This window comes from Rhincodon typus, chromosome 7, assembly GCF_021869965.1.
Source record: "Rhincodon typus isolate 14 chromosome 7, sRhiTyp1.1, whole genome shotgun sequence".
NCBI lineage: Eukaryota > Metazoa > Chordata > Chondrichthyes > Orectolobiformes > Rhincodontidae > Rhincodon > Rhincodon typus.
In genome coordinates, this window is record NC_063338.1 from 21,866,419 (window position 1) to 21,877,287 (window position 10,869).

The window sequence follows — 10,869 nt, forward strand, 5'->3', positions numbered from 1 at the left end:
ACAGCAGGTCAGAGGCTAGAAATTCGATAGTGAGTAAGGTAAAGTCAGCTACTCACCCATTAGAAAGAGACAACTAGTGGGGGTTTAACCTGAGAGTCACCACACCTCAGGTGAAGGAGAGGTTGAGAATGCGAGTCCTTCATGGTAACCTCAGCCAGTGTGGGAATTAAACCCACACTGTTGGCATCACTCTGATTTGCAAACCACTTTGCAGCCACTTGAGCTAACCAACACCTTATAGTGAGTAATTCATGTCCCGACTCCCAAAAGCCTGTCCACCATCTGGAAGGCATAAGTCAGGAATGCAATGGAATGCTCCCCACTCGCCTAGATGAGCGTAGCTTGACATCTAGGACAAAACAGCCCACTTGATTGGCATCTTATCCACAAGTTTCAACATTCACCGCTTCACCACTGACACGCAATGACAGCAGTGTCTATCATTTACAAGGTACACTGCGTTAACTCAGGCTCTTCCAACAGCATTTTCCAAACCCATGACTTCTATCACCTTAAAGGATAGTACAACAAATGCATGGGAATATCACCTCTTGAAAGTTCTCATTCAAACTGCACACCATCCTAACTTGGAATTGTATAATCGTTCTATCGCCATCACCAGGTCAAAATCCTGGAACTCCCTCCCTAACATCACTATAGGCGTACCTACCACATGGAAGGCAGCAGTTCAAGAAAGCAGCTCACCACCACCTTTTCCAATCATTTAGGTTGGGCAATAAATAACTGATCTAGTCAGCAATGAATGAAGTGAAAAAGAAATTGCAGCACTCCCTTTAAATTGCAATTGAGTGCCAGCCTCGATTTTTGTGCTTGAGTTCCGGAGTGGGATTTGAGCCTAGATTTTATGACTCACAAGTATGCATGTTACTAACTGAGCCAAAGCTGACACAGAATAGATGAAAATTTACCAATTTAACATGCTCAAACAAAACATACTATGAAGCAATTGTTCTGCTGTAACTACTGTGGAAACATTGTACTCTATTTTTCTAATGAAACCAATTTTGTGTTTTCTTTAAGGCAATAGTAATATTGGAAGATTCTTGGGAGTCAAGAGGACCCAAACCAATAATTTAGAGTGTGTGTGTTCGAATCACACAATTGCAGTCTGAGAATTTAAGTTCATTTTTTAAAAGAAATCAGGAAAGATATAGTTGATAACAAAATTGATAATGAAGCTGTTAAATTGTCTTAAAAAAACTTAGTCATTTGTGTCCGTTTTGGAGGAAAGCCTACTGTTTTTAACTAATCTGGCCTATATGTGATTACAGTTCCACACAACATACTTGACTCTTAACTGCCTTTCAAAAGTGATCTGGCAAGCAATTCAGTTAAATCTACTCGGGATCAGGGATCAGGATTAAATGCTGGACTTGCCAGTAACACCCACATCCAGAGAATTTTTTTTAGAAAGGGTACAGAAATTTAAGGGATTTCTTTTTGAAGTGAAAAAAGTCAGCCTTAAGAAAATTGACGAGAATCATTTAGTAAAGTGTTTCAGTTGAGTTGGAGACATGGCTTAATGAAAGCATCTTGTTTCCCTAGCTGCTTTCTGGAATGTTATGAACCTAATGTTATGTTATCTTTCAGATTTAAATTTGATGTAACTGTTTAATTGCACTGATCTGGCTAAAGACATGTTTTGGTGAGATAATAAAAGTTGTTTATGTATTTTTGGGGGTCAGTTCATGATTATATACTACATTATCACTCCTTCCATCCCTCTTGTCAGCTTTCCTTGCAGAAGGGGATACGAAGTTATATTTGAGGAATGCTGGTAATTGAGCTAAGCAGATAAAATTATTTCAGTGAATCAAAAAGATGAAATCTTATAGACTTTTCTTTGTTTTTACAGATCTGTCTAAAATCTGATCATATCTGATCACCATGACAGCTGCTGATTTAATCACCCTCTGGGATTACTGGGATGAACAAAACATAACCGCAATGAACCAGACCTGGACCACTTGTGTAAATGACTCTGATTGTTTGACCTGGGAGATTTTCCACTGTCTGCACAATTTTTCTAAGAATGCGATGCTGCACACTATATCTTTCTTTTATATCCTGATTTTTGTCATTGGTTTGGTGGCCAACATTGTGGTGGTCTACGTGAACGTGAAGGCAAAGCGATCAAGATACGAAACCCACTTCTACATCCTGAACCTAGCCGTTGCAGACCTGTGTGTGGTCGTCACTCTCCCTTTCTGGGTCACATCTCTCATTCAGCATGGCACCTGGCCATTTGGGCAATTTATGTGCAAAAGTACTCACCTCATCTTCAGTGTCAATCTATTTGGGAGCATCTTCTTTCTAACGTGCATGAGTGTGGACAGATACATATCAATGGTGTGGTTCCGAGATTCCATTGACCGTAAGAAAGATTTGATCCGTAAGATTATCTGCATGTTTGTTTGGATTTTCGCCTTTCTCATATCTCTTCCAGATTTCTTCTTCTTGAAAGTGACTTACAGTTATCAAGATGAACCCATTTGCCACTTGGCTTATCCTGAAGAAAATTTCAGAGAATGGATGGCTGGGATGGAAATGATCTGCATCATCATAGGCTTTATTATCCCATTTACCATAATTGCAATTTTCTACTTTCTACTAGCAACAGCCATTCCAGTCACAAGTGACCCAGAAAGAAAAAATAGCCGGAAGATAATATTTGCTTACGTGATTATTTTCCTTATCTGTTGGCTCCCCTATCACTCAATTCTATTTCTTGATTTTTTGTGGTTTCTAAACCTTTTATCTTTCAGTTGTCAACTGGAAAATTTCATATACACTGCTTTCCATGTCACTCAGTGTCTATCCCTAGTACACTGCTGTGCCAACCCCATACTTTATAGCTTCATCAATAAAAATTATAGATATGATCTCATGAAAGCTTTCATTGTCAAATACTCTGCCAAGTCTGGTATAACGAGACTTAAGGACACCACAGAAACAGAGTGCTCCATGTTGGAGGCAGTCGCTTAATATAACCTTCACTTTTTTGAGCAGAAGCGTTACAGTCTCAAACATCTATTAAACTGCAATAGCAAGTGCAATGCTTGATTAAGTTGTATAATTGCTATTGTAGCCAAATGTTTAAATATTCAATGGATTCTGTACAGTATTTTGGGTGCAAACATTTTTCTAATTGGGGGAATTTGGACTTCCAAGCTTGTAGGATTTAGCAAATTGATGTAGAATTAATGAGCCTATTGTGCACAAATATGCCCCAAAACTAATTACGATAAGGCCAAATGAAAAACTTTTTTCAGACAGGCCCAAGGTCAGATGTCCTAGGGATATAGACTATTGTTTAAATCTTCTTCTTTGACCATTTCCTACCTAGCAATGAGAGAGTTTATATCGAGCATGGTGGTACTACACTGACTTCACATTTGTAAATATTTTCTAAACAACCTGTTCAGTGATGTTATTGTACACCTCTGGAGCAGGGGGGACATGAACCCAGACCTCCTCGTTCAGAGGTAGGAAAACTACCACTGTGCCACAGGAACACCACTATCATTATTTCAGTTAAACCTCACTGTATAATTATTTTGTGACTCTTGTTACTTCAACTGACTGGACAGTTAGTTAGCAAGGCAGAGTTATGCCAAAAATGTGGGTTCAATTCCTGCACCAGCTGAGGTCTTGACCCCACTCTTCACCTACGGTGTGGTGATCCTCAGGTTAAGTTCACTGCCAGGTCAGCTCTCTCGATTGAGAGAGCAGTCTTACGGGACTATGGTAACTATCACTATTATTATTCTGTTTTTAAAATTATGATAATGTTCCACTTAAGGCAAAAAAAACGCTGTGGAGAAAATTTTAAATGAGTTTAACTAATGTAAAAAATCAATCATTCTGTACAGAATTAAAATAGGGCCTTTTATGTTGAAACAACACCAGCATAGAAAATTACATCCCAGGTGAAATTTAATGATAATTCTCACCATGTCTTTGCATCTATGATTTTCCATATTCCTGTGGTGTCATCTTCCATTTTGCAGTTAAAAGAGCAGGGAGATAATCTGTTCCCATCATGCTTCTTGTCGACAGTGTTGTTGCACACATTAACATGCGCATGATGCAATATCCAATTTGACCTAAGGTGAAAGACTGCCTATTTCTGGTTCTGAAATATTGCTTGTTCCATTTCCATGACAGCTCATGTGCTGTTGGAACCCTCCTTTGTCATTACCGAACTCATTTTCCTCAATGTTCCCCTGGCCAGTCTCTCATCATTTGGTACCATAAATCTAGATTCATTTAAAACCCTGCCTCGAGTTTCCTATTCCACATCAAGCACTGTTCAACTCAACCACTATGCATATCTTATGTGACTGGCCTCCCAGAATTCCTTAAATGTAATCCTGTCATCATTGCAGTTCAATAATTCCATGGAAATGTTCCTGCCTACCGCTTTCACCTAGTCCAGATCTAGAACTCTACTTGTGTCCTTTTTCGTCTAGTCTCAACTTCTCTGTACTGTTCTACGTTCTATGTTCTTGTGCTTCCTGCAACCTTTTGCAGAATCAATGACGGCATGCTTTCAGCCATTAAGGTTGCCTATCCTAGCGTTCCCTCAGCAAAACCCTCTACTCCGGAGTTCAGCTGGTACTCCTAACATTTTCTTCTTTGGTTTGGCTTCCTTTTCACCCCTTAAACCTCTTGACATGTTCAAGGAACCTTTACTTGCTTAAAGTTGATACATAAATGCAAGTTCTGACTGTTGCTGTGAGTAACATGAACTGTTCATTTCAATGGCTTTTTTGGTAACTTACTCAACAACATTCCTTGGCTGAAAGAGCTTGCTTTCTTACTCGGAAATTAATTTTATTTATGTCTCCTTGGAGATGTAAATATGTTGCGTAATGAATGTTGGCAATAACCTTATGCTTCAATCACCCCTACTGCTAAAGAGGAGAGTACAAGTGGAGAAAATCAATGATTTCAAAAGGAAATTGCTGTGGACACTTGAAGGAAATAAACTTGTAGAACTCTGAGGATACTATAGAGGAATAGGACTAACTGGATTACTATAGCTGAATGGTCACCCTCTGTGCAGCTAGGGCTGTATGATTCTAGGACTAGGTCATCTTCAAGTATGCTCCAAAGCAAAAAAGAAAAACACACCTCCCTAAGGTGTCAGATGTGGCTGAGATAATAGCACCCCCATTTCAATGTCAGAAGATCATGGATTCAAGCCACACTTCTGACTCTTGTGCATGCAGTCTACGTGACACTTCTGTATAATAGTGAGGGAGTGCTGCACTGTTAGAGACACTGACATTCAGAGGAACTGTTAAGCTGAGACTTGGGCTTACCCCTCAATGGGTGTAAATTATCCATGGTGCTGTTCAAATAAGAATTTGGGTTTTTACCTGCTATTTTGTCTAAAATCTGTTTTTTCAAGCAGCGTCATTTAAACAGATCATCTGCTCATTATTTCATTACTGTTTTCAGAGCCTTGCTTTGTGCAGATTGGTTGACATATTTTTTACAATACAACAATGATTACACTTCAAAAGTAATTTGTTGATTGCAAAGAGTTTTGGAATGACCTGAGGTTCTGAAACACTGCACATAAATGGAAGCCCTGATTTTCTTAGAGTTTGATTCCTGACACATAAAATATTGACTCCCAGTTTTGATTTATTCCCTATTGGGAAGGGCCTGGATTCTGTTTGCTGCACAGTCTTGTACCACAAAGCTGATACCAAAAGTTCATAGCTCTTAATTTTTATGCACCTGAATCACTGCACTGACATATTTTTGGAAGTGCACATTGTACAGCACAAATCTTCCAGCTGCAATTGTGAAGGAGTTGGATTATGTTTTCTGTTAGTGGTGCCAGGTTTTATTCCATTATTTGTCACATTTGCTGTGCATAACCAAAAAGCTGAAAACAGTACACTGTAAAGTCTATTGTACCTTTGCAAGTAGAATTATACATGCCTAAGATTTGTCTTTCAGTTTAGTATCTAATCAAAGGGCTCATGTGGCTTCAGTTTGGAAATCTGGACAAACCAGAGTGAACTAAAGGCTATAACCTTCAGAAGATTTATCATACCTGGAATAATGGATTCTGGGGTATACACAAGTTGGAATCCAGACCAAGATTTCAGATGTATTGAAAACACAATGTAGATTGCAAAGAGGAACTTTGGTTTTGAGCTGTTCTGTTGAAAACAGCCCAGGTTTTAGCAACCATGATATTCAATATAGTTAATATGTTATACTATACTATCCATGTAGCAGTTTAGCAGTTCATAATCAATCTTTGTTTTCATTAAACAGTATTGCAGAGATAAACAGGTTTTCCTGCAATAAAACATCTCTGAATGTAAAGGTATTAGTCGCACCGAGAATGTATCAATACGTCCGGCTTGCATTGATGTTAAAATGTATAAACTGTACCAGTCTCATACAGTATCACAGTGGTCTTTCAATAAATAATACAATACAGCAATTAATCTTTGTAAATGCCTTGTCAAGTTTTACAGAATTATTGCATACTTACAAACAGAACTAGCATCATATTAAATTCATTTTGGCTACCCATGCAAATATGAATCCCATCTTGTCAAGTACAAGCTCCAAGAGATTTTCTTCTATGTTATAATATGCAAGAATATATCAATCTCTGACCTAGCCCTCTAACATTTGGTGCAGATTTCCTGCAATATGCTGCCTGTGAATCTAGCTTCCCATTAGCAATGTTGGATTACAAAAGTGATCCTTCATTATTTCATCTTTGAGAATGGTTTGTAAATGTATCATTATCGAATTGAATTAAAACAAAATATAATTTTTAAGAGGAACTCTAACTTTTATTGTTTGCTCATGCTGCTGAGGAGGATGGTGGGGTATTTTAGGGCACCATATAACTCCATACTACTATTATTATAACAACAGTCTGTTTAAAGAGATTATTGGTGTTGCCACCTGAGTGTAAGAATTCCAGTTATACGCTTGACGGCCTCTCATCTCACTAAAAACAGTAGGGAAGATTTCTTATGAGGGGAATTAACAGATAAAAAATTATGGTTTAGGGTTACACCACTTAGCATCATTTTCCGTAACTGTCTTAAGAAAGTCTTTGGAAAATAGAAGCTGGAATTCCTCCAAAGAAAGGGGTGGTGAGGGTTGGGGTGGGGGCTCTGGTGGAGCAGGTGGTCTGAAAGATTTAACTCTGTTTTGACTGAACTTTTCAATGGATCATTAAATCCAGTCTTTGGAGTAAATCTTGCCATTTAATGTCCCTTACTGCATCTTCAAATAGTGCGATAGTCTTTCTGGAGTTTTGCCTGGTACACATTGAACAGTGAGGTCACTGCTGGAAGCCTACTTTGTACGGGCAATGTGCCTGTTCCAGGAAAACAAATGGACAGGGGATGGATGGAGAGAAGCATGATGAATTAACCCCCATTATTTATGTTTTACTGTGTTTTATCCCCCCTTGATTTGTCAATCATCTTCAATTTTGCAAACTGAATATGGATGTGGAAGCAGTGTCTGTAGTGATTGTGACAGTCCTGTATTTAAAGTGCAGGATTAATCTTGTGTCTTTCCTCCCTCTTTTAGTTTCCTTGACTTTCTTCTTTTTCTGATAAGGTTACCAGTCTTTTTTTTACATCAACCTCCTAATGCGATCATTAATGAACAGAAGACATGGCCAATTTTCCCTTCCCTAACTAAAGGCCCTGAGACCACTCCATTGTCCAGGTTAGGATCAGCTAGCCCAACAACCTAGGAATCATTGGAGGACCTGGGCATAGCATTAACAGAATTTCAGTACTCCTGTGCAAGCTACAATCACCGTGTTTTTGCCTCAGTCTCTTGCTTTCTTTCATTCTCCAACACAATTTATGATAACTACCAGCATATGTAGGCATGAGATTGCAATCTTAAACAGGAGAATGGGAGTTTGGCATCACATGCATGAGTTAACACAGACATATCAAACATTCCCACACCCAGTAAGGAGTCTCACTGAAAACAATAATCTGAGGAGTCCCTCAGTTCGCATAGATCTTAGAAAGGACCTCCTACTGCTTCTGCTCTGTTTTAATATTGGTTTTATATTGACCAATGTAATTTTTAAAGCACCATTAATATAAAGAACATCTCAAAGCATTTCATAGAAAAAAAACACATGAATAACAGATGCTGCACTTCATAGATAAGCACAAAGAAGAACTTCACAAGCAAGAAGATATCAACCTGCTGAAAGTTCTCCCACCAAGTAAGTGACAAAGGGAGTAACTGCAGAGCGCAAAATAGATCCGAAGTAAGTCAATAAGGGCTCTGGTGAGGGTTAAGCAGATCAATGTGCAACAAAGTTTTTCACAAATTGGAATTAGAGGAGAATGCAAGAATGGAGGCCAGCAAAGAGTGTTTGAGTCAGAACAAGACTAAGTGAATTTAAAACTGAGAATGAGAATTTTAAGATGGGGTTATTGGGGAACAAGGCAGCCAATGTAGGTTTAGTAGTTGGATCTGGGACTTAAGGGTATGATGGGATATGGATAGCAAGGTTTCTGGTTAACTGAACATTGATGTGGAAACAGTGTCTGTAGTGATGGTGACAAGTCACAAGTACAGGTCACGTGAAACAGACTAAAAGAGCAGAATTGAGTCATTTTGCCCATTGGGCCCACTCTGCTATTCAACAATTCAATTGTGGCTAATCTTTGTTCTCAGTGTCATCTCTCCCCGTGTTCATTGACACCCTTAGCTTCAAGAAATCTGTATTTCTTTCTTAACTTTATTCAGTGATGTTGTCTCCACAGCCTTCTGTGGTAGAGAATTCCACAGTCTCACCACCTTGTGGGTGAAGAAATTTCTTACGTCAGTCTGAAATGACCTGCTGTGTATCTTGAGATTGTGACCCCTTGATCTGGAACTTCCAGACAGGGGAAGCATCATCCCTGCATTGAAATGGTTCGGCCCTGTCAGAATTTTATATGCTTGAGTGAGATCCCTATCATCCTTCTGAACTGCAGTGAACACAGGTCTACTCGACCAATTTCTCCTCATATAACAATCTCGCATGCAAGGAATCAATCTGGTGAACCTTCGGTGCACTCACTCTGTGCCAAGCATATCTTTTCTTAGGCAAAGAAACCAAAACTGCACACAGTACTCTGTATGTGTTCTCACCAAGGTAAGACTTGGTGAGGCTGCAGGCAAGATTTCCCTGTTCCTGTAGTCAAACAAGTCTTTTTACAATGGGGCCAACATACTATTTGCCTTTCTCACTGCTTGTTGACCTGCATGCTTGCTTTCAGTATACAAGGAGACCCAGGTCGCTTTGTACATCAATATTTCTCAATCTATCACCATTTAAATAATACTCTTTCATTCTGTTTTTGAAGTGGACACCTTCACATTTATCCATGTTATCCTACATCTGTCATGTATATGCTCACATACTCAACTTACCTAAAATGGATCTGTAGCCTCTCTGCGTCCTCCCCACCAAGTGAGGTGCAACGAGACCTGGGTGCCCTTGTGCATCAAACACTGAAAGTAAGCATAAAGCTGCAACAGGCAGCGAAAAAGGCAAATGGTATGTAGTCATCATAGTGAGAGGATTGGAGTACAGGAGCAGGGATGTCTTTGCTGCAAAGGTATAGCACCTTGGTGAGACCACACCTGGGGTATTGTGTGCAGTTTTGGTTTCCTTATATGAGGAAGAAATTTCTGGCTATGGAGGGAGTGCAGCAAAGGTTTATCAGACTGATTCCTGGAATAGCAGGACTGACATGTGAAGATAGACTGGATCAGTTAGGACTATATTCACTGGAATTTAGAAGAATGAAGACAATCTCAGAGACCTATAACATTTTAACAGCTTTGGACAGGATAAATGCAAGAAGGGTGATGATCAGAGATCCAGAAGCAGGCATCAAAGCCTATGGATTCAGCATAAGCCATTTGGGGGAACTGAGATGAAAATTTACTTTACCCAAGTGAACCTGCAGAATTCTCTGCCACAGAAAGCAGCAAACACCAAAACATTGAAAGTTTTCAACAAGTTAGATATAGTTCTTTGGTCTAAAGGGATCAAAGGGTATGGGGAGAAAACAAGAACAGGTTACTGGGTTGGGTGATCAGCTGTGATTATATTGAGTGGTATAGTATGAATAAAGGGCTGAATCTCCTCATCCTGCTCCTATATTTGATGTTTTCTGTTTCTAATAGTTGAGGGTGAAACAAAAATCATCAGGTACTGTGGGGAGTATTTTGCATTCTGAGCTTGAGCAGCTTTCCCTCTTGCTGCAGAGTAAAGTTGCCCAATGCTATAATGTGGAAGACAAATGGGGCATTAAGCCAGGAGCCTTCTGTTTACCAACAATTAAAGAGCATTGGAGTCAATTATAGACCCAACAGATCACAATTTTTTGCTTCTCGAAACTTTAATGCTGGTCTTCTGAGCTCCATTGTGGGTGGTGTTGGAGTTAAGGGTTGCAACAGGGTTGACCTAGTAGCAAAAATATGAAACATAAGGCCTGATGAGAAAACAGAAGTGAACAGTTGGAGTCCGTAATTGAAACCATAAGGGAGCTGAGGAAATTGATCTGAGTTCAATTTGGGATGTCTCCTCTTTCCATCCTTTGGAATGAGAATCTCCTACCATTCAGTCATAGCCGAGAGGAGGACATGCAGGGACTCACCATCAACCCATGGGGTTCAATGTGATTCTGCCTTTGCTCCAGAAAGACTGCCAAATGAACAAAGACAGAAGTTGCTGGAAAAGCTCAGCAGGTCTGGCAGCATCTGCAAAGAAAAAATCGTGGTTGAACGTTCTGCTCACTGGACTGGTGGTTGAACGTTCTGCTC

The 10,869-nt window shown here is 39.5% G+C and overlaps 1 protein-coding gene across 4 annotated transcripts in view; it reads left to right on the forward strand.

Annotated features, from left to right (window-relative positions):
• LOC109913330 (atypical chemokine receptor 3) overlaps positions 1-6,497 on the forward strand; it is a 37,004-nt gene extending 30,507 nt beyond the window's left edge. For all 4 annotated transcript variants that reach the window (XM_020512828.2, XM_048598865.1, XM_048598864.1 and 1 more), the window contains one exon: positions 1,877-6,497. In XM_020512828.2, the coding sequence (XP_020368417.1) occupies positions 1,909-3,006 (1,098 nt within the window). In that variant the 5' untranslated portion in view covers positions 1,877-1,908 and the 3' untranslated portion in view covers positions 3,007-6,497. The remainder of the gene's footprint in view (positions 1-1,876) is intronic.
• Positions 6,498-10,869: the final 4,372 nt, after the last annotated feature.